The 24,453-nt window shown below is 36.9% G+C and overlaps 1 protein-coding gene across 4 annotated transcripts in view; it reads left to right on the plus strand.

Annotated features, from left to right (window-relative positions):
* DTNBP1 (dystrobrevin binding protein 1) overlaps positions 1–24,453 on the plus strand; it is a 176,393-nt gene that overhangs the window by 12,898 nt on the left and 139,042 nt on the right. For 3 of the 4 annotated variants that reach the window (XM_066268341.1, XM_066268344.1, XM_066268343.1), the window contains 2 exons: positions 12,546–12,599; positions 13,838–13,888. In XM_066268341.1, coding sequence (XP_066124438.1) covers positions 12,546–12,599; positions 13,838–13,888 — 105 coding nt within the window. Of the gene's footprint in view, positions 1–12,545; positions 12,600–13,837; positions 13,889–24,453 lie in introns of those variants that run through there. The other variant, XM_066268342.1, reaches the window with a different exon arrangement.

Genomic DNA, 24,453 nt, shown 5'->3' on the forward strand with positions numbered 1-24,453 from the left:
GGAATCGAACCTGGGACCCCTTGCACGCCAGGGCGATGCTCTACCACTGAGCCAACCGGCCAGGGCCTCGACAATAATTCTTTGTATAGCTATGATGTCTGTGGTGATTTCTCCTCTTTCATTTTGGATTTTATTTATGTGAGTCCTTTCTCTTTTTTCCTTGGTGAGTCTTGCCAAGGGTTTGTCAATTTTGTTGATCTTTTCAAAGAACCAGCTCCTTGTTCTATTAATTTTTTCTATAGTTTTTCTGTTCTCTATTTCCTTTATTTCTGCTGATTTTTATCTCCTTTCTTCGGCTGGTTTTGGGTTGTCTTTGTTCTTCTTTTTCTAGTTCCTTAAGTGTGAAGTTAAGTGGTTCACTTGGGCTCTCTCTTGTTTATTCACATAGGCCTGAAGTGATATGAACTTTCCTCTTATTACTGCTTTTACTGTATCCCAGAGATTCTGATATGTCATATTGTCATTTTCATTTGTCTGTATATATCTTTTGATCTCTGCACTTATTTCTTCTTTGACCCATTCATTTTTTTGAAAGTATGTTGTTTAGTTTTCACATTTTTGTGGGGTTTTTTTTCTTTTTGCAGTTGAATTCTAGTTTCAAGGCTTTATGATCAGGAAATACGCTTGGTACAATTTCAATTTTTCTGAATTTGCTGATGTTATCTTTGTGACCCAACATATGGTCAATTCTTGAGAATGTTCCATGTACATTAGAGAAAAATGTATACTCTGTCACTTTGGGATGAAGTGTCCTGTAGATATCTATCATATCCAGGTGCTCTAGTGTTTCATTTAAGGCCAATATATCTTTATTGATTCTCTGTTTGGATGACTGATCTAGAGCCATCAGCTGTGTATTGAGATCTCCAAGTATGATTGTATTTTTGTCAGTTTTTGTTTTAAGGTCAATAAGTAGCTGTCTTATATATTTTGGTGCTCCTTGGTTTGGTGCATATATATTAAGGATGGTTATGTCTTCTTGATTCAGTGTCCCCTTAATCATTATGAAATGACCATTTTTGTCTCTGAGTACTTTTTCTGTCTTGTAGTCAGGATTATTAGATATGAGTATTGCTACACCTGCTTTTTTTTTGGATGTTATTTGCTTGGAGTATTGTTTTCCAGCCTTTCACTTTGAATTTGTTTTTATCCTTGTTGCTTAGATGTGTTTTTTGTGGGCAGCATACAGTTGGATTTTATTTTTTAATCCATTCTGCTACTCTGTCTTTTATTGGTAAGTTTAATCCATTTATATTTAGTGTAATTATTGACACTTGTGGGTTCCCTATTGCCATTTTGTAAATTGCTTTGTTAACAAGTTTTGTATCTTGTTTGATTCTTCTCTTTTGTTTTTGTTTGTTTGTATTCCATACTTATTTCTTCTGTTGCTACGTTTTTAAAGTCATGTGCTTCTGTGGTGGTTTTTTCAAGTGTGGTTACCATTAAGTATTGAAATGGGTACATACCATATTCATTGTAGTACCCTATCTTATGAGTGTTTCTGTGCTTCATCACCCTTTGCTATTGTTAATCTCTGTCCTCTCTCCCCCCTTTTCTTTTGTTGTCACAGTTTAAATTCGGTTTTATTGTGTTCTTGGTGGAGCTTTTACTTGTGGTTTTGTTTTGTTTTGAATCTGTTTGGAAAACCCCCTTTAGTATTTCCTGGAGTGGGGGCTTTCTGATGATAAATTCCCTCATCTTTTGGGCTTTCTGATGATAAATTCCCTCATCTTTTCTGTATTTGTGAATGTTTTATTTCTCCTTCATACTTGAAGGATAGCTTTGATGGGTATAGTATTCTTGGCTGAAAGTTCCTCTTTTTAAGTGCTTTAAATATTGGGGTCCACTCTCTTCTTGCTTGTAGAGTTTCTGCTGAGAAATGTGATGATAATCTAATAGATCTTCCTTTATATGTTGTATTCATTTTTCTTTTCCTTGGCTACCTTGAGAATTTTTTCTTTGTTCTTGGTTTGTGCCATCTTCATAATGATGCACCTTGGAGTAGGTTTGTTGTGGTTAAGGAAACTCGGTGTTCTGTTTGCTTCTTGAATTTGAGGCTTTAGTTCTTTCCACTGGCTTGGGAAGTTGTCGTCTATTATTTGTTTGAGTATATTCTCCATTCCATTTTCTCTCTCTTCTCCCTCCGATATACCTATTATTCTTATGTTATTCTTTTTGATGGAGTAAGACAATTCCTGTAGGGCTTTCTTGTTTTTTATATTTTATTTTTGAGTCTCTTTCTTTTTCTCTCTGTTTTGCCCAAGTTGCTTGTCTTCTATTTCACTAATCCTACCTTCTATCTGGCATGTTCTATTAGCTAAGCTTGTTACCTCGTTTTTCAGCTCGTGCATTGAGTTTTTCATTTCTGTTTGATTTGTTTTTATAGTTTCAATTTCCTTGGTAATATATTCTTTGTGTTCGTTGAATTGTTTTCTGAGTTCCCTAAATTGCCTTTCTGTGTTTTCTTGTATATCTCTGAGTATTTTTAGGATTTCTATTTTCAATTCTCTGTCATTTAGCTCCAAGGTTTCCAATATATTAATTTTTTCTCCATAGATTTTTCCACATCTCTCTGTCTTCTCTATCTTTTGTATCCATATTTGATTTCCTTTTTCTTAATGGCATCTGAGGGTGGTCATGTTGATAGCACTAATGAGAATTAATAAAGAATAAAAAGTAAAAAAAAAAAAAGGAAAAAAATGGAAGAAAAATTTGGAAAAAAACCCCACAAAAAATAATTTATTATTTCCCCCCCTTTTCTTTCTTCTCTTCCCCTCCTTTCCCCTCCTCCTTAGGAAAATATCGTGATGACCTGTGAATTATATTATGCTAAATGGAACAAAAACTGCCTATAACAGAGGGCCTGAGTTGGGGGGAAGTGTTCAAGGGGCAAATAAAGAAGTAGGGACCCCTACAAAATGCAAAAAAGGAAAAAATCTTGGTCAAGTATAAAATGATTTGCTTGTAAGTGATGGTTGACTAAGAGATATAATGAGAGGGATAAGAGGGAAACAGGAAAAAGAAAAAAAAAACTATTGTATTAAGTGGGACAAAGACTAAATAGAATGGAGATCCTGGGTTGGGAGGAGTGCTAATGAGTTTAAAAGCAAAGTAAAAAGCACCCAAAATGCCACAAAAAAAACACTTGAGTTTCAAATTAAATAATTTGTTCGTGATTGAGGATTGAATGAGAGGAAAAGTAAAAGGAGAAAAGAAGAACCTAATAGAAAGGGAGAAATAAGAAAAAGGGTAAAAAGAATGGAAGAAAAAAAGGAAAAGAAAAAAATAAAAAGAGAGAGAAAGAAAGTTAAGGGTTTTGGAGTGTAACCCTCATGGAGAGTAAGGAAGAAGAAAGAAATAAAATGTAACAGTTATGGGTAGTGTAGTACAAGAAAGGGGAAAAATAAGATGGGCAGAGAATAAAAGGACCAAGGTGGAGGATATAGAAATAATAATAATAAAGGCAAGAAGATAAAAGAAAGAAAAAAAAATAGTGGAACAGGTTATAAAGTCTGTGGATTTTTCTTGATTTTGAGAGGTTAACTTTTTCATTTTTTTTCCTCTCTCTCTTCCTGCTCGGTGACTCTGTACCCCAGGCTCTGCCCCTGTGTAACACTTGGGTAGGGGTTTGCAGTTGATGAGACTGTACAGCAGCGGTTCTCAACCTGTGGGTCGCGACCCCAGCGGGGTCGCCTAAAGCCATCGGAAAATACATAATGCATATCAGGTATTTCATTCCAAATCATAACTGTAGCAAAATTACAGTTATGAAGTAGCCACCAAAATTATTTTTTGTTTTGGGGTCACCGCAACATGAGGAACTGTATTGCGGGGTCACGGCGTTAGAAAGGTTGAGAACCACTGCTCCACGGCATTGTCATATATTTGGCTTCAGTCTTGTTGGTAGTCAAGGCTTGTTAGCGTTTGCAGACTCCAACAATGAGAGAGTCCATTTTTCCGGAGCCTTTCTCCTAGTCTCCCCTTTCTGAATTAGCAGCCTGGTGATCCAGCTATGAGGCTGCTGCTGTCTCTGCCTGGGGAATAAGAGGCTGAAAGAGCTGGCAAGTCCCCACTCCATCCCCACTCAACGCAGGGCTCTGGGTAACACTCTGTCAGTCAGAGCCTCCAGCGTAATCAGATGGGGCTGGGAGCCAGTTGCTTTCAAGGTGACTTTCTATGAGCCTCCAGGCCTGTTTAGCACGCCTAGCACTCTGTGGGACCACTCTCCCCAGACTTTCCGCACTTTGTAGCCTGTTTTGGCTGGGAAGAAGATACCCTAGTCGCTGCCTGCAGTATAGGTCTTAACATATGTCAAGTCCCTCTTGTTAGCATATATCCCTGAGTATGAAAGCTCTGTCAATCAGAAGTTGCCCCCAACTTTAGCAAGAGGCACTAAAGAATATCATGCCTCTTGTCTTGGCTCACTCCCCGCCTGCTGCTGGCGGTTGGGGTGCTTTGGGCGCACGGGCAAATGGGGAGCTCTGGGCGCGTGGGCGGCTGAGGATGCTTGCAGCGTGCCGGTGGCTGGGGGTGCTCGCGGCGCGCCAGAGGCTGGGATGCACATGGCGCGGGGCGTGCGGTTGCTCGCAGTGCGCACGGGCTGTTGCTCGCAGAGTGTGGCCGGGCAGTTGCTTGTGTGGGTTGACTCACCACAGGCACACTCCCTCCTTGGCTTGAATGAATGGCCATGCCACAGTTAGCTTCCTCCACACCCTCAGCCCCCTCCCGACTCTCAGTTCCATGTGAAAGCAGCTTCTTTCCCTTCAGTGTGTGGAACTCCCAGATGCTCCAAAGATAGATTTTTCTGTCTGGTTGATGAATTTGCTGAAATTTTGGGGAGATCTGTTGGACGCGCTGCTCACGGCGCCATTTCTGTCGGAGGAAACTCTTAAGAGAGCTCAGTGACAACATGAAGAGAAATAACATCTGCATCATAGGGGTTCCTGAAGAAGAAAAGAACAAGGGATAGAGAATTTGTTCAATCATATCATAGCTGTAAACTTCCCTAAATTAATGCAAGAAAAAGTCACACAAGTTCAGGAAGCACAGAGAATTTCATTAAAGAGAAACCCAAAGAAATCTACACCAAGACACATCATAATTAAAATACCAAAGCTAAGTGATAATATTAAAAGCTGTTAGAGAAAAAAAGGCTATCACCTACAAAGGAGCCCCCATAAAGATGACATCCAACTTCTCAACAGAGACACTTAAGGCCAGAAGGGAATGGCAAGAAATATTCAAAGTAATGCAGAACAAGAGCCTACAACTAAGACTTCTTTATCTAGCAACGCTATTGTTTAAAATGGAAGGAAAAATAAAAAGCTTCCCAGACCAAAAAAAAAACAAAAAAACTCAAGGAATTCATTACAACCAAACCAATGCTGCAAGAAATGTTAAGGGTCCTGTTGGTCAAACAGATCAAAGGGGGAAAAGAAAATAGTAAAAGAGGAATATAACTTTAAAGAATAAAATTGCAATAAACAACTACATATCTATAATAACCTAAATTGTAAATGGATTAAATGATCCAATCATAAGACATAAGGTAGCTACGTGGATAAGAAAACAGGACCCATGCATATGCTGTCTACAAGAGACACACCTTAAAACAAAAGATGCACGTAGATTGAAGGTAAAAGGATGGAAAAAAATATTTCACACAAATGGAAATGAAAAAAAAGTTGGGGTAGCAATACTTATATCACACAAAATGGACTTTAAAACAAAGGGTATAATAAGAGATAAAGAAGGTCACTACATAATGATAAATGGAGCAATCCAACAGGAAGATATAACCATTATAAATATCTATGCACCTAATATAGGAGCATCTAAATATATAAAGCAGACTTTGATGGATTTAAAGGGCAAGATCAACAGCAATACTATAATAGTAGGGGATTTCAATACCCCACTAACATCACTAGATAGATCCTCAAGACAGAAAATTAACAAAGAAACAGCAGACTTAAAGGACACACTAGATCAACTCGATTTAGTAGATATCAATATCTTCAGAACCTTTCACCCTAAAGCAGCAGAATATACGTTCTTTTCAAGTGCTCGTGGTACATTCTCTAGCAGTGGTAGTCAACCTGGTTCTTACCGCCCACTAGTGGGCATTCCAGCTTTCATGGTAGGTGGTAGCAGAGCAACCAAAGTATAAATAAAAAGGTAGATTTAACTATACTAAGTTGTTTTATAAAGATTTATTCTGCCAAGTTTAGCAAAAATTTGACATAAAGTACTTGGTAAGTAATTATTATTATATGCTTTAACTTACTGTAACTCTGCTTCATAAATTTTATAAAGTAAAGTTACTTCCCTACTTTATAAATCACCATGACTGTGGAACCGGTGGGCGGTTAGAAAATTTTACTACTAACAGAGATACAAAAGTGAGCAGTAGGTATAAAAAGGTTGACTACCCCTGTTCTATAGGATAGACCACATGTTAAGGCACAAAAGCAGTCTCAACAATTTTAAGAAGACTGAAATCATATCAAGCATCTTCTCTGTCCACAATGGCATGAAACTAGAAGTCACCAAAACAGAAAAACTGAAAATACTCAAACTCGGAAACTAAATAGCATGTTATTAAATAATGAATGGGTTAACAATGAGATCAAAGAATAAATTAAAAAATTCCTAGAAACGAAGAGTAATGAGCATACAACAACTCAAAATTTATGCGACACAGCAATAGCAGTCCTGAGAGGGAGGTTCATAGCATTACAGGCATACCTTAAGAAGCTAGAAAAAGCTCAAACAATTTAACCATGCATCTAAAAGAATTAGAAAAAGAAAAGCAAGTAAATCCCGGAGGTAGTAGAAGGAAGGAAATAATAAATATCAGAGTGGAAATAAATGACATAGAGGCTAAAGAAACAATACAGGGGATCAATGAAATAAGGAGCTGGTTCTTTGAAAAGGTAAACAAGATCAATGAACCTATCACCAGACTCACCAAGAAAAAAAGAGAAAGGACACAAATAAATAAAATTAGAAATGAGAGTGGAGAAATAACTGACAGAATAGAAATACAAAGGATTGTAAGAAAATACTATGAAGAACTGTATGCCAAAAAATTAGACAACCTAGATGAAATGGACAAATTCCTTGAAACATATAATATTTTAAAAATCAATCTGGAAGAATCAGAAAACCTAAACAGACCGATTACAACAAATAAGATCCTGAAACAGTTATCAAAAAACTCTCAACAAACAAAAGCCCAGGGCCTGATGGCTTCACAAGTGAATTCTACCAAATATTCAAAGAAGAACTAACTCCTATCCTTCTCAAGCTATTTCAAAAAATTCAAGAGGAAGGAAGACTTCCAAGTTCCTTTTATGAGGCGAGAATAATTCTGCTTCCAAAACCAAGCAAAGACAACACACAAAAAAAATTATAGGCCAATATCCCTGATGAATCTAGATGCTAAAATTCTCAACAAAATATTAGCCAACCAGATTCAGCAATATAAGAAAAAAACCATATACCATGGTCAAGTGGGATTTATTCTGGGAAGGCAAGGCTGGTACAATGTTTGCAAATCAATCAATGTGATTCATCACATAAACAAAAGGAAGGAGAAAAACCACATGATAATTTCAATAGATGCAGGAAAAGCATTTGATAAAATCCAGCACCCATTCATGGTCAAAACTCTCAGCAAGTGGGAATACAGGGAACATACCTCAACATGATAAAGGCTAACTATGGCAAACCCATAGCCAACATCACACTCAATGGGCAAAAATTAAAAGCAATCCCCTTAAGATCAGGAGCAAGGCAGGGGTGCCCTCTTTCACCAATCTTATTCAACATAGTCCTGGAAGTCCTAGCCACAGCAATCAGACAAGAAGATGAAATAAAAGACATCCACATTGGAAAAGAAGAAGTAAAACTATCATTATTGGCAGATCATATGATATTGTATATAGAAAACCCTAAAGTCGCAGTCAAAAAAACTATTGGACCTGATAAATGAATTCAGCAAGGCGGCAGGATATAAAATTAATACTCAGAAATTAGAGACATTTTTATATACCAACTATGAACTGTCAGAAAGAGAAATTAAGGAAACAATCCCCTTCACTATTGCAACCAAAAAAATTAAGTACCTAGGAGTAAATTTAACCAAGAATATTAAAGACTTGTACTTAGAAAATTATAGAACATTGATAAAAGATATCAAGGAAGATACAAGTAAGTGGAAGCGTATACCATGCTCATGGTTAGGAAGAATGAACATCATTAAAATGTCTATATTACCCAAAGCAATTTATAAATTCAATGCAATACCAATTAAAATATCAATGACATACTTCAAAGATATAGAACACATTCTAAAAATTTATATGCAACTAAAAAAGAACACGAAAATTCTCAGCAATCTTGAAAAGGAAGAATAAAGTGAGTGGTATCACACTTCCTGATATCAAGTTATACTACAAGGCCATTGTACTGAAAACAGCCTGATACTGGCATAAGAACAGGCATATAGATCAATGGAACAGAACAAAGAACCTATAAATAAATCCACAGCTTTATGGACAACTGATATTTAAGAAAGGAGGTAAGAGCATACAATGGAGTAAAGATAGTTTCTTCAACAAATGGTTTTGGGAAATTTGGACAGCTACCTGCAAAAAAATGAAACTAGGCCACCAACTTACACCATTCACAAAAATAAACTCAAAATGGATAAAAGACTTAAATGTAAGCCATGACCATAAGCATCTTAGAAGAAAACATAGGCAGTAAGCTCTCTGACATCTCTCACAGCAGTATAGTTGTTGATTTATCTCCATGGGCAAGTGAAATAAAAGATAGGATAAAGAAATGGGTCTATATCAAACTAAAAAGCTTCTGCACAGCTAAAGACAATAAGAACAGAATAAAAAGACAAACCACACAATGGGAGAACATATTTGACAATATGTCTGATATGGGGTTAATAATCAAAATTTATAAAGAACTTCTAAAACTCAACACCAGGAAGATAAACAATCCAATCTAAAAATGGGCAGAAGAAACGAATATACACTTCTCCAAAGAGGTCCCTTCTCCAAAGGGACCAGAGGGAAAGGGGATAAGAGGATGGGATAAACCTGAAGGGAAGGGGGGAGGGTGCTATTGGAGGTGCTATTGGGAGGGGGGTAAGGGAGATGTTGAGGGGAATACGGGGGAGGGGGGGATAAAGCTGAAGGGAAGGGGGAGGGCTCTATGGGGAGGAGGGTAAGGGGGAGATGTTGCGGGGAATATGAGGGAAGGGGGATGCATTCGGACAACACTAGAATCTATTTAAACTCAATAAATTAAAATAAAAAAATAAATATACAGATATTACATAAATGCAATGACAGTATCCTGTCTAACAAAATGAACACTAATTCTTTGATATTATCAATTATCCAGTCTGTAATCAGATTTCCTCGTCTTAGAAATGTCTTTTTACAGTTGATTTGTTCAAATCCAGATCAGATAAGTTCCACACATTACATTTGGCTAAAGACCAATTTTTGAAGCAGATGGTTGTTAAGGAGACACATGGGGAAGCTCTCATGGATCCCTTCAACAATTTTAATTTCAGCTCCCTGTAACATTCCCTTTCTCTGTTCTTCCCAACCTCTTTTTGTGGGGGTGGAGATGTAGGAAGGAGAGGAGAATCCCAAAGTTAATATATTACGAGTGAGAAATTATAAGTTTATTTTTAAAGTGATCTTTTTGAATCCTAACATTACATAGTAATCCAAAGTTCTGAACTTCTAAAAATATCTAAAATATTAACCTGACTGATATTAATGGTTAACATTATACAGTAAGTTGAATGAAGAATAATGCAATAAAATTGTTTTATAAAAGCACAAATGAAGAGATGTGACACTCAATATTAATTACTTTGATTGATAAAATAATACTGTGTTCAATTTATAGGAAATGATATGAGTTTAACTTGACCCAAAGTATAAGAAATAGCAATGGCAGTGATAATTATTTCTCACTCCTGCATGCAGTATTTCAGACTTGTGGTTTGTTCTCCCTCTTTTATTATAGCTACTAGGTCTATAGATAGAAAGATTTTATTTGTACTGCCTAAGTAGCCAGTCTGCTTACCTTAATTTTTTTTAATATTCTTATGTTTTATCAGACAGACTTGTACTACTTTATTTTCTTTAATTAAAGTATGCTTGGCATACAATGTCATTAGTCTCATGTGTACAACATAGTGATTCGACATTTATGTATCTTACATTGTGTTCACCACACTAAGTCTAGTAACCATCTGTCTAATAATCAACTGAGTAAAGTTATCACAGTTACTGACTATATTCCCCTTTTTCACCCATTCTCAGCCATTTGTTCTTTGTTTCTATGAGTGTTTTTATTTTGGTTTGTCTCTTCATTTGTTTTGATTTTTTAAAAATGTCATATATAAGTGAAATAATAAAGTATTTGTCTTTCTTAGTTCTAAAAGATTATTTTAGAAATAAATATTTGAAATGCTAACCTAGATATTTTTGAGATCACACAAGAGCTGTCCAAAGGGGATCTTAGCAGTTCCCTTTCAATATCCTTGTAGTAGCTAACCATATGCAGTTTTCCTGAATCACAGAAATAATGTGAAAATAATTTTGAGTGTAATGCATTGCTGTGTATGACTATAGAGGATCACCCAGTGTAGGACATCATGACTAAGTGTCTTTCTCAAACTTTGGAGAGGAAATGGTAGAACATAGCTATCAAAATACTTTTCTCTTGTTGCTTAATCTACTTTGAACCAGATTTACTAGTTTTCAAGTTAAGCTTGAAAGTTTTTATTGTTTCTCTAGGACAGGTTAGACTTTTTAAATATAATTTCCTAGACTCATCTGGAGACATATATATAAATTAGTTTGTGTTAAAGAGATTAGAGTCTTTTTAATGTAGGTAAATCAATCTCATCAATTATTTTAATTTTTGAAAAAGAACAGAGTAATATAAAAATCTTTGTATGAAATTGATGTTCCAATTTGTTGAAATCATTTCATCAAAAGTTCCCTACTGGTGTTCAGCCAGGTATTATTGACAAAAAAGATGGAATCCTGTATTGGGGTTTGCATGTATGATTGTGTAGTTGTACACTACACAGTATAGAGGTGAGGCATTTGTACGATAGCTTGTGTTTTAGCACCGTTTCTGGCTGGTGGCAGTAAAGTTGTTGTGTAAGGAGCACTTCTTTTTTTGCAAAGGCTGTGTAAGGGCTAGTAGTGGTACTGTGGCCTATGCTTCAGGTATATTTAGAAATGAATTATTTGAGGTGATTAAGAAGAGCATGTGAAGCAATATTTCCTATCAGATTATATCATAATTTAGCACTTACTTTTGGCAACCTCAGTAATGTGGTGCAGTTCACAACCAAAAGAAGGTAACATGGGTCAGTGAAGTGAAATAAATTATACAAAGTTTATGAACTTCATATTTTATGTATAGAATAGTCTCTTTCATTTTATATATGCATCTCTGGCCCATTTATCGGGTTTCCAGCCCAATAATTTAAAAGGTAAATCAAATGGGGAGAAGCTGTTTAGTTAAGTAGCTCACAGAAGCAGTATAAATGATAGTTGGTAGAGAGATGGCCAATGGTGGAGATAGAAGATTTATAAAAAATAGACAGAGGATCCCAAACAAATTCAAAACACTAGTGTAGATTGGTATCAAGCTTGTAAATAAAGGCATTCCTAGTTTGGAAACACATGGGGAGAGTACTGTTTTGCCACAAAATGCAGTCAGTAGTAGTCATAACAATGTTCTGGAGTTTATCAGAAGATTTTAAATAGAATAGGCCCTGGCCGGATAGCTCAGTTGGTTAGAGCATCATCCCGACATGCTGAAGTTGTGGGTTTGATCCCTGGTCAGGGCACACACAAGAATCAACTAATGACAGCATAAATGAGTAGAACAACAAAGTTGATCTCTCTCTCTCTCTCAAAATAAAAATCAATTTAAAAAATGTTGAATACATCTCATCCTCTTTAATGAAAGAGGTTTGTAATACATTTTAGAAAGCTTTTTTTAAACAGCTAAAATTTCACCAAATGTTGATATTTACAGAGATTTGAATGCCTGGCATAGTATTAATAAAATGTGCTGCTTTGTTGTCTTTGTTAAACCTACCAAGTTCATCTATGTGAACTTCTTTTTCTAATGCCAGATAAATGAGGTTTCTCTAGTCTAATCACATTTAGGAGTTTCTTAAAAAATAATTTGGGACAAGAAGAAATATAAAAATGTTTGCTATAAATTTTTTATTTGTAGTTTTTCACATATAGTAGACTATGTTTGTACTATATACTGCATATAATGTTTGCTACAGATTATTCATTTGTGATCTCTAACATATAGTAAATACTATATGTTTGTACAAATATTTTTTCTGTTGAAGTGCTTAATTCTTGCTAAAAAAAATTATCTGATCCCAAATATGAACAGCTGTGAGATTTCCCACTGAAAAATTTCTTGAGCTCTAAGAATACTTTATACTTGTTGAATTATAGATTGAAGACTTTAAGTGACAAATCAAGAGAAGCTAAAGTAAAAAGCAAACCAAGGTAAGCTTGTGCCAAGATTTAATTTACTGCAACTTAAATTTCATCCAACTTTTGGTTGCAGTCATAATGGTTATAATTAATGGGTTTTATATCTATTGAGTCCATCTGACTACAAAACTATTGATTCTTTCTAAATTTTATAACACTGGAAAAGTTTTTGATAAAATTAAAATATGAAGTGTAATTTTTTATTATTATTTAGAAATTAAATTTAATGGGGTTACATTGGTTCATAAGATCACACAGGTTTCAGGTACACATCTACGTGGTACTTGATCTAGATCAGGGGTCCCCAAACTACGGCCCGCGGGTCACATGCGGCCCCCTGAGGCCATTTACCCGGTCCCCGCTGCACTTCTGGAAGGGTACCTCTTTCATTGGTGGTCAGTGAGAGGAGCATAGTTCCCATTGAAATATTGGTCAGTTTGTTGATTTAAATTTACTTGTTTTTTATTTTAAATATTGTATTTGTTCCCGTTTTGTTTTTTTACTTTAAAATAAGATATGTGCAGTGTGCATAGGAATTTGTTCATAGTTTTTTTTTTTATAGTCCGGCCCTCCAACGGTCTGAGGGACAGTGAACTGGCCCCCTGTGTAAAAAGTTTGGGGACCCCTGATCTAGATATTGCGTTGTGTACCCACCAGCCAGAGTCATACCACTTTCTGTCACTGTATGTTTGGTTCCCTTTAACCCCACCCCTCAACCTCCCTCCCTCTGGTAACCACTGGAAGTGTAATTGTTTTACTCTGACAGTCAATGGCTATTGTTCAGTTACAATTAGTCATTTTTATCTATATACTAAGAGCAAATTAAAAGTCCTGAATTATTAAGAAGCAAGTTAATAATAGAATACTTGGCAAGCAAGCTTCTTTGGCCCTATTACCTGTTTTATATGAAAACACTGGTGTCATTTTTTTTAAATAAAATAAAGCATATGACCAAATTTTACTTTCAACCTGGAGATGATGAAATTTAAAAAAAATTCTTATTTTACATTATATTAAAATATTTATTATGTGCTGAAAATAATCTATAAGGCAGTGATAACTGATAGTATATGACAGTATATTAACTTTGAAATAATGCAATACATTTTTCTAAAAGCTTAGATAAGTTGTCAATTAGTGATTTTAAAATATTTCACATTAACAATTGAAAATGTCAAAATTATTGTATCTTTTTTTTAAGTTGTTTTAAATCAAAGACAATTTTAATAAAATAAATGTTCTTTTGGCAGGACTGTTTCATTTTTGCCAAAGCACTCTGCTGGACTAGAATTACTTAGCAGGTAAGTTTTCATTTAAATAAGAAGATTATGCTTCTGACTATTTTATTGTCTGAAAATATTTTATAATTTTGTAGGTAAAACTTTAATACAACTAAATTCTATCTGAGCACGGTGATTGAAAATTATTTATTCATTTCTCAGAGGGGCTTTTACTTTTCACAGATTAACACAGGTCATTAAGACTGTCAGCAGATTGATCATATTGTATTTAGTAGTCAGTACTTTATTATGTATATTTATTAGGCATATGGTTTCTTTGTCACAGAAAGTTGATCTGAATTTGGGTTCTCAATAATTTTCTTACTTTGATTCTTAATTTTATATTTTTATTTTCCGTGGTTGTATAGATGTGGTTTTCTTAGATATGACATCAAAAGCATAAGTATCAAAAGGAAAAATGAATAAACTGGACTTTATAAAAATTAAAAACTTATGTGCTTCAAAGTACACCATCAAGAAAGGAAAGCAACAGTCCACAGAATGGGAGAAAATATTTACCAATCATGTGCCTGGTAAGGGACTTGTATCTAGAGCATATAAAAAAATTTTATAGCTCAGTAGTAAAAAGACAACCCAATAAAAAAAATAAGGAAAGACTCTAAATATAAACTTCTCTAAAGAAGATATACAAATAGCCAGTAAGCACATGAAAAGATGCTAAACATCGTTAGTCATTGGTGAAATGCAAATGAGTATGATTTTTATTTCTTCATGATAGTTGCCCAACTTTGTGAATATACTATAAACTACTGAATTATACAATTTAAGAGGGTAAATTTTATGAGAATTACTTCAATAAAGCTGTTAAAAAATAAATATCATTTAAGTATGTTGTTATATTCAGTCCTGTACCTAACAATGTGTCATCTGACAGATATGTGGTAAAGATGTGTGCAGTAGAAGATGTGGTTCTTTTTTTTATCTGCATTTATAATCATCTATACCTACATTTTGCTTTTTCTTTTCTCCTTTTTTATTCGGTTTCTTTTTATCATTGTTAAATCTAGAGATTTTTTTTTTCTTTTCTGAAATGAGAAGTGCTCAATTTGATATTAATCTCCTTGGTTTTGTTGAGTGAAGAACATAAATGAACATGAAAGGAGGTGTAGTTAAAATTAATCAGACGTGTGCTGTTTACTATTTATATTTTTTCTTTATTTTTTTAAATTTAGTGATTTGGTTGAAAAATTTACTTTAAAGGGGTAGACTTGTGGTAGTTTTTGAGATGGGGTACATTTTGGGACTTAATATGAAAAATTTATAATCAAGAAAGATGTCTCTAATGTGTCCATTCATTGTACACTGAAAGTCTTTTCTCTAGAGGTAATATTGAGTAAAGGATAAACCATTTTAAACAGCAGATATCTGTATCATCATTTTTTAATTGTTAAAAATTGATAAAATACATATAACATAAAATTTACTGTCTTAACCATTTGTAAGTGTACAATTTAGTAGTGTTAAGTACATTCACATTGTTATGTAACCAATCTCCAAAATCTTTTCATCTTGCAAAACCGAAACTCTCTGCCTGTTAAACAACTCCCCGTTGTCCCCTTCCTCCCTCTGCAATTGTCCTCTGCGTTCTCTTTCTATAACTTTGAGTAGTACTCTCGGCACCTCATGTAAATGGAATTGTACAATATTTTACTGTTTTAATAAACAAGCCACTTCTTTTTCTTTTTTAATTTTATTTATTCATTTTAGAGAGGGGGGAGAGAGAGAGAGACAGAGAAGGGGGAAGAACAGGAGGCATCAACTTCCATATGTTCCTTGAACAGGCAAGCCCAAGGTTTTGAACCTGTGACTTCAATATATTTGACTTTTTGTGATTAGCTTATTTCACTTAGCATAATGTTTGCAAGTTTTATTCATGTTGTAGCATTTATGTCAGAATTTTCTTCCTTTTTAAGACTGAATAATACTTTACTGTAAGTATATAGTCATGTCAGTTATGGACAACATATACAATAGTCGCATATGATTATAGTGGAGCTGAATTTCTTGTAAGAAATGGAAGGAAGGATTTTTTTTTCTGATGGGAGCAATATCTGTGGGGCTTGGCAATGGATTTCTTCTCCTTTACAGCACCCCAATTTTGAGTACAGCGATTACATCCCAGTCAGTCAGCCACTGGCTTGTTTCAGCCCAGAGGAGCCTGTCCCCCAGTACTACATATTTCGAGAGTGCTACAGCCCTTCCAGATCTAAGTAAGCGTGATGCTCTTTAGAGTACATTGTTGTTAATTAGAGTACATTGTCGTTAATTAGAGTACATTGTTGTTAATTCTCTGGTGGGGACCTCAGATCCTGTGCAAGGACACATGTCCACAGGAGCTACTTTGATAAGTACAGGTGGACCTCCTTTTATTGTGCTTCATTCACTTTATTGCACTTCACAGATTTTGCATTTTTTATGAATTGAAAGCAAGACCTTCCACTGAAAAAGATTACAGCTCACTGTATTACAGTGATCTGGAACTGAACCCGCAGTGTGTCCGATGTATGCCAATATTTAGTGCCTCTGCCACTTTAGTAAAAGCTTTCTGTGGTAGTATAGAGTCAGCCTGTTTGTGCTTTGGAACTGTTTTCTGATAATGATGTAAAGCAAATATAAGTTTAATTTCTTTTAACAGTTGAATGCCACAGAGCAGCACCCTTCAGAGCAGCACCCTTTGTACCAGATACAGTCAAGGGGACCAAAAACAAATTTCCTAGTTCAAAATATTGAGTCTTTGGTTTTACACCCTTTCCATGTTAAACACACTTTTTTCTTATAACTACCACAAATTTCCTTAATCTGACCACTGCCCCTACATGCAATAGCCAAACTCACATTGTCATTACAGTCCCCTAAGTTCCTTTATCTTTCCATCTTGATTTCTTATTCCTATTGATCTTAAGTGACCTTTCACTTTTTCCTGACAGTCGCTATTCTGATCTGTGCCTCACCCACCCAATTTCTCCTCTATATTTCCAGTCAGTCCAGCTCCCATCCCTGTTCATGGAGCAACATTGACAGCTTTGATGTTCTGTATCTGACCCTGTTAGAAGGAAACAGGGAAGGCTCGTGCAACAGTGTTTATAAAATCTACTGTAGTGTGCAGTAATGTCCTAGGCTTTCACACTCACTCACTGACTCACCCAGAGTAACTTCCAGCCCTGCAGGCTCTACATACATGGTAAGTGCCCTATATGGGTGTACCATTTTTATCTTTTATACCATATTTTTAGTGTACTTTTTCTATATTTATATATATTTAGATACACAAATACCACTGTGTTATGGTTGCCTACAGTGTTTAGTGCAGCAACATGCTGTACTGCTTTGTATAGCCTAGGAGTAGTAGGCTATATCGTATAGCCTAGGTGTGTAGTGGGCTACAACATCTAATTTGTGTAAGTGCACTCCATCATGTTTGTACAATGACAGAATCACCCAACACCACATTTTTTTTTTTTTTTTTTTTTTTTTTGCATTTTTCTGAAGCTGGAAACAGGGAGAGACAGTCAGACAGACTCCCACATGCGCCCGACCGGGAACCACCCGGCACGCCCACCAGGGGGCGACGCTCTGCCCACCAGGGGGCCATGCTCTGCCCATCCTGGGCGTCGCCATGTTGCGACCAGAGCCACTCTAGCGTCTGAGGCAGAGGCCACAGAGCCAACCCCAGCGCCCGGGCCATCTTTGCTCCAATGGAGCCTTGGCTGCGGGAGGGGAAGAGAGAGACAGAGAGGAAGGCGCGGCGGAGGGGTGGAGAAGCAAATGGGCGCTTCTCCTATGTGCCCTGGCTGGGAATCGAACCCGGGTCCTCCGCACGCTAGGCCGACGCTCTACCGCTGAGCCAACCGGCCAGGGCCCATTTTTTTTAATAAATAAATTTTAATTAATTTTAATGGGGTGACATCAATAAATCAGGGTACATATATTCAAAGAAAACATGTCCAGGTTATCTTGTCTTTCAATTATGTTGCATACCCATCACCCAAAGTCAGGTTGTCCTCCGTCACCTTCTATCTAGTTTTCTTTGTTCCCCTCCCCCACCCCACCCCCAAGCACCACACTCTTGTCCATGTCTCTTAGTCTCATTTTTATGTCCCACCAATGTATGGAATCATGCAGTTCTTGTTTTTTTCTGATTTACTTATTTCACTCCATATAATGTTATTAAGATCCCACCATTTTGTTGTAAATGGTCCAATGTCATCATTTCTTATGGCTGAGTAGTATACCATAGTGTATATGTGCCACATCTTCTTTATCCAGTCTTCTATTTTTTTTACAGTGATTAAAGCCTTTAAGCAAACTCTTGCCCAATACAGCAAGAATCCATAAAAGAGAAGTGTCCTTAACATATTCACCAAGTCCAAGTTGGCACCAACACCATTCCAAATCCCTGAAAATGCAACCCAACCCAAGTTCAGTCCATTAGGAGCTGTCCCAAGGAGCAGGAGTCCAGGAAAAGTCCACATCCAGAAAAAGTCCACATGGCACTGGGATTGTTGTCACAATTCTATACTCTGCAGCTCACGTCCAAGTCCCAATGACCGCTGCTTCTAGCTGGTAATGATTCAGGTAGACTGGAAAAGCCATCTGCAGCATGTGTGGAGATGGAGCTTCTGTTCTCCTCTGCCTGGAGAGATGAGACCAGGTTGCTTTTCCCTGGAGCTCTGCGACTGTGGCATGGTAAAGAGAACCTTGGGATACACTAAGGTGGGTGGCAAAAGTAAATTCACAATAGAAGTTGGCAAAAGGGGGAAAGAGAGCTCTAAATTAGGAGTAGGTCCCAACCTGAAATATGAGTGGGGCATTGAGGTAGGAGGAATAAAGGAAACACTATATATTAAACAAAGCAGCAGAAAATAGGACTATCAACACCCATAGCAGAGATCTTTGAAGGAAGAATAAAAAAACTGACTATTCAGGCAAGACATAGTTCAGTGGCCCTTGTGCAAATGAGATTAATTTACCTGCTTCTTGGAAGAAATACCCTAGGCTCATCCACAGTGTTGTAGATGGGGCCGACGGCCCTGGGCACCTTCAGCCTTCAGTGGCAAATCCCAGCTTTCTGGGCAAGGTTAGGTCATAGGTGGCTGGAGCAGGGCTGGAAGAGACTGAACCCTTCCTGAGAGGAGCGAGGGGAAGCCTCCCTTCCAGTGTCCCTTTTCCTCACAGCAAAGGCATGTAAGCCTGGCAGGCTTTAGCTCAATGACCTTCCTATTCACTATTGAAGCAGGACCCAGATGGAATCCTATGAGACCCCTTTGGGGCGTTGGATCCTTTAAGGGTGATCCTAAAAGCTGGTAGTTCACCTGATCTCTACTGGGCTTTTTCTGTCTCTTGCTTCTTTAAAAGCCATGCTCAGAAGATCTCGCTGAGAGGTTTGAGGATCCCCATCTGCCTATATAAACCTTTTCCGTATATCTGGAGCTATTTGGAAAAAGATAAAACAGTGTTATTAGCTGGATCAAATAAAAGAAGGTAGAAGTTTGCAGGAGAAAAAGATTTGGTGTCTCCTGTTCATCAGCATTCAAAAGAAATTTAAAATTTTTTTAAGTAAAAAGCATGATATGGTAGACCTGTACGAGTTGCAGGATATGACTCCCCCCTTTTAAATTTTTTTAAATTGACCTTAAAATATTTGCTAGGTACACTTTAATAATACCTTGACTTTAAAGATTGGAAGAAATACACATAATTCGAAAGGTTTGGTAAAATACAGTAAATGCTTTTGCTCCATATGCAGGAGCATTGTCAGTTTAACCAGTTTAGGAAATCCAATAATAGAAAAATGCATACAGATAATGAGCTATAACATGCTTAGCAGCCTCTCCAATTCTGACAGAGGTTACTATAAATCCAGAATAGGTATCCACTGTAACGTGGACATAGGACTGTTTGCCAAATGAAGGTATATAAGTAACATCCATTTGCCAAAGTTGTCCTGGTAGGAGTCCTTGAGGGTTGACTCCAAATGAAGGGACAGATTGTACTTTAGGACCCCTTGGACAGGATTTGCCAATCTGCTGTGCTGCTTCCTGTGAAAGTTGCAACTGTTTACACACGGCTGCAGCGTTCTGGTGATGAGACTGAATTGCTCGATCTGTCATGGTTGCTCCAAATAATTTTCTTTTGGGTAGCTTGATCAACAAGGGCATTCCCTTGTGCTAAAGGTACAGGGAGCATGGAGTGAACTCGAGTATGTCCTGTAAAACATGGAGCTCTATGTTGACATACAAGTCTTTGAAGAAGGAGGAACTGCTGAAATAGTTCATCCGCAGTTGTCCCTAAGACCGCAGTCTTTATAGTGGAAACACCATAAGTAAATATTTGATGTCTGTATATAGATTAAAGGAGGAATATGGCAAATGCTGAAAAGCCATGATAATGGCATATAATTCTAGTCTTTGAGCTGATTTTAAGTTGACTGTTTCAGTATAAAGTTGTCCATTGATTTACAAAAGCGATTTGCCATTTAGTGGAAGTTTCCCAGAGCCATTGTTGATCCTTTGAAAAAAGGAACAACAAAAATTTTGAGGCTCAAAACCTATAAGCTTTAAGGGTCGTCTATGCCCCTTGATAATCCAGGAGGCGACAAGATCAAAATATGGAAGTGTATTCCATGGGCTATTAGATGGTTCAGTGTGCCCAAGCTGTAGCTGCTCTTGTACCAATTGAGCAGCTGCCCTAAGTTTCTCCTGAGAAAGGGGCCATTGGTCTAGCCATACAGGATTATCTGATTTCCAAGTAATTGGGACTGCACCATGCATTATTGGGATAGCAGGAGCTACCAAGGCCCCTATGCTAAATTTTGATATCCTAATTCACACCTTCTGGTATTGGGTGCCACTTCTATGGGGGTGAGAATTCCTCACTGTTCTTTCCCTAGTCCCTTACTGGGCAAAAATCCCCGATCAAGCATCTGAGTACTGACTAAACCATTAGGACTGACAAGCAACGCTCCTGTATTTTTCAAAACGTCTCTACCCCACAAATTAACTGACCGTCCAGGGAAAACATAAGGCTTAAAAAAATCCAGAATGGCCTTCTTAATCTTCCTGATGTAAAAAACTAGAACTTTGTAGAGGGGATTTACTCTGCCCTTTACCTTGTAATTCTGTGGCTGCTGCATGAGTGGACCAGGAAGGAGGCCAATGTAGATTAGCAATAACAGATACATCAGCTCCAGTATCTAAAAGTCCTTTAAATTTATGCCTATGTATTGTTAGTTCCATTTCAGGGCATTCCTGACCTATTTTTTTAATCCAATTGGGGCAAAATCAGAGGAACGAAATCACCAATTTTCTTGGGGCCCCTTTTGCAGGATGTGACCTGAGAAGCAGAATTAGCATCCTTATACTATTCTTCTAATTGCCTGAATTAGCCATGAGACAAACTCTTTTTTTTTTATTAATTTTAATGGGGTGACATTGATAAATCAGGGTACATATGTTCAGAGAAAACATCTCTAGGTAATTTTGACATTTGATTATGCTGCATTCCCATCACCCAAAGTCCAGTTGTCTTTTGTCACCTTCTAACTGGTTTTCTTTGTGCCCCTCCCCTCCCCAACCCACTCCTTCTTTTCCCCCCGACCTGTAACCCCCACACCCTTGTCCATGTCTCTGAGTCTCATTTTTATGTCCTGCCTATGTATGGGATCATATAGTTCTTAGTTTTTTCTGATTTACTTATTTCCCTCAGTATAATGTTATCAAGGTCCATCCATGTTGTTGTAAATGATCCAATGTCATCATTTCTAATGCCTGAGTAGTATTCCATAGTATATATGTACCAAAGCTTTTTTTTTTTTTTTTTTTACAGAGACAGAGGGAGAGAGTCAGGGAGAGGGATAGATAGGGACAGACAGACAGAAATGGAGAGAGATGAGAAGCATCAATTACCAGTTTTTCATTGCGACACCTTAGTTGTTCATTGATTGCTTTCTCATATGTGCCTTGACCCTGGGCCTTCAGCAGACAGAGTAACCCCTTGCTCAAGCCAGCAACCTTGGGTGCAAGCTGGTGAGCTTTGCTTAAACCAGATGAGCCCGCACTTAAGCTGGCAACCTCGGGGTCTCGAATCTGGGTCCTCTGCATTCCAGTCCGATGCTCTATCCGCTGCGCCACCACCTGGTCAGGCTGTACCAAAGCTTTTTAATCCACTCGTCCACTGACGGACACTTGGGCTGTTTCCAGATCTTCACTATTGTGAACAATGCTGCCATAAACATGGGGGTGAATTTCTTCTTTTCAAACAGTGCTATGGTGTTCTTGGGGTATATTCTTAACAGTGGTATTGCTGGGTCAAAAGGCAGTTCGATTTTTAATTTCTTGAGGAATCTCCATACTGTTTTCCACAGTGGCTGCACCAGTCTGCCTTCCCACCAGCAGTGCAGGAGGGTTCCCTTTTCTCCACATCCTCACCAGCACTTATTCTGTGTTGTTTTATTGATGAGCGCCATTCTGACTGGTGTGAGGCGATATCTCATTGTGGTTTTAATTTGCATTTCTCTAATCATTAGTGATGTTGAGCATTTTTTCATATGCCTATTAGCCATCTGTATGTCCTCTTTGGAGAAGTGTCTATTCATTTCTTTTGCCCATTTTTGCATTGGATTGTTTGTCTTCCTGGTATTAAGTTTTACAAGTTCTTCATAAATTTTGGTTATTAACACCTTATCAGACACATTGTCAAATATATTCTCCCATTGTGTAGTTTGTCTTTTTATTGTTCTTATTGTCTTTAGCTGTGCAGAAGCTTTTTAGTTTGATAAAGTCCCATTTGTTTAGCCTGTCTTTTATTTCCTTTTCCTGTGGAGACAAATCGGCAAATATATTGCTGTGACAGATGTCAGAGAGCTTACTGCCTCTGTTTTCTTCTAAGATGCTTATGGTTTTACGGCTTACATTTAAGTCTTTTATTCATTTTGAGTTTATTTTTGTGAATGGTGTAAGTTGGTGGTCTAGTTTCATTTTTTTGCAGGTAGCTGTCCAATTTTCCCAACATCATTTGTTGAAGGGGCTGTCTTTACTCCAATGTATGCTCTTACCTCCTTTGTCAAATATCAGTTGTCCATAAAAGTGTGGGTAATATAGACATTTTAATGATGTTTATTCTTCCTAACCATGAGCATGGTATATGCTTCCACTTGTTTGTATCTTCCCTGATTTCTTTTATCAATGTTTTATAATTTTCCGAGTACAAGTCTTTAATCTCCCTGGTTAAATTTATTCCTAGGTACTTTATTTTTCTGGTTGCAATGGTAAAGTGGATTGATTCCTTAATTTCTCTTTCTGACAGTTCATTGTTAGTGTATAAAAATGCCTCTGATTTCTGAGTATTAATTTTATATCCTGCCGCCTTGCTGAATTCATTTATCAAGTCTAGTAGTTTTTTGACTGCAACTTTAGGGTTTTCTATATACAATATCATATCATCTGCAAATAATGATAGTTTTACTTTTTCTTTTCCAATTCGGATGCCTTTTATTTTTCTTGTCTGATTGCTGTGGCTAGGACTTGCAGAACTATGTTGAATAAAAGTGGTGAAAGAGAGCACCCCTGCCTTGTTCCTGATCTTAAGAGGATTGCTTTTAATTTTTGCCCATTGAGTATGATGTTGGCTGTGGGTTTGTCATAGATAGCCTTTGTCATGTTGATGTATGTTCATTGTATTCCCACTTTGCTGAGAATTTTGATCATGAGTAGGTGCTGGATTTTATCAAATGCTTTTTCTGCATCTATTGAAATTATCATGTGGTTTTTCTTCTTCCTTTTGTTTATGTGATGAATCACATTGATTTGTTTGCGAATATTGTACCAGCCTTGCCTCCCAAAAATAAATCCCACTTGATCATGGTGTGTGATTTTTTTCATTTATTGCTGGATCCAGTTTGCTAATATTTTGTTGAGGATTTTAGCATCTAAATTTATCAGGGATATTGGCCTATAATTTTCTTTCTTTTTGTTGTTTTTGCCTGGTTTTGAAATCAGAATTATGCTTGCCTCATAAAAGGAGCTTGGAAGTCTTTCTTCCTCTTGAATTTTTTGAAATAGCTTGAGAAGAATAGGAGATAGTTCTTCTTTGAATATTTGGTAGAATTCACTTGTGAAGCATTCAGGCCCAGGACTTTCCTTTTTTGGGAGTTTTTTGATAACTGTTTCAATCTCAAATGTTGTAATTGGTCTGTTTAGGTTTTCTGATTCTTCCAGATTAATTTTTGGAAGATTATATGTTTCAAGGAATTTGTCCGTTTCATCTAGGTTGTCTAGTTTTTTGGCATACATAATATTTTCTTGCAATCTTTTGTATTTCTGTTTTTGTCAGTTGTTATTTCTCCACTCTTGTTTCTAATTTTATTTGAGTCCTCTCTTTTTTTTCTTGGTGAGTCTGGTTTAAGGTTCATCAATCTTGTTTACATTTTCTAAGAACCAGTTCCTGGTTTCAGTGATCCTCTGTATTGTTTCTTTAGCCTCTATGCCATTTATTTCTGCTCTGATCTTTATTACTTCCTTCCTCCTACTAGCTCTGGGCTTTACTTGCTGTTCTTTTTCTAGTTCTTT

The sequence above is a fragment of the Saccopteryx bilineata genome, chromosome 3, assembly GCF_036850765.1.
Source record: "Saccopteryx bilineata isolate mSacBil1 chromosome 3, mSacBil1_pri_phased_curated, whole genome shotgun sequence".
In the NCBI taxonomy this organism is placed as follows: Eukaryota; Metazoa; Chordata; class Mammalia; order Chiroptera; family Emballonuridae; genus Saccopteryx; species Saccopteryx bilineata.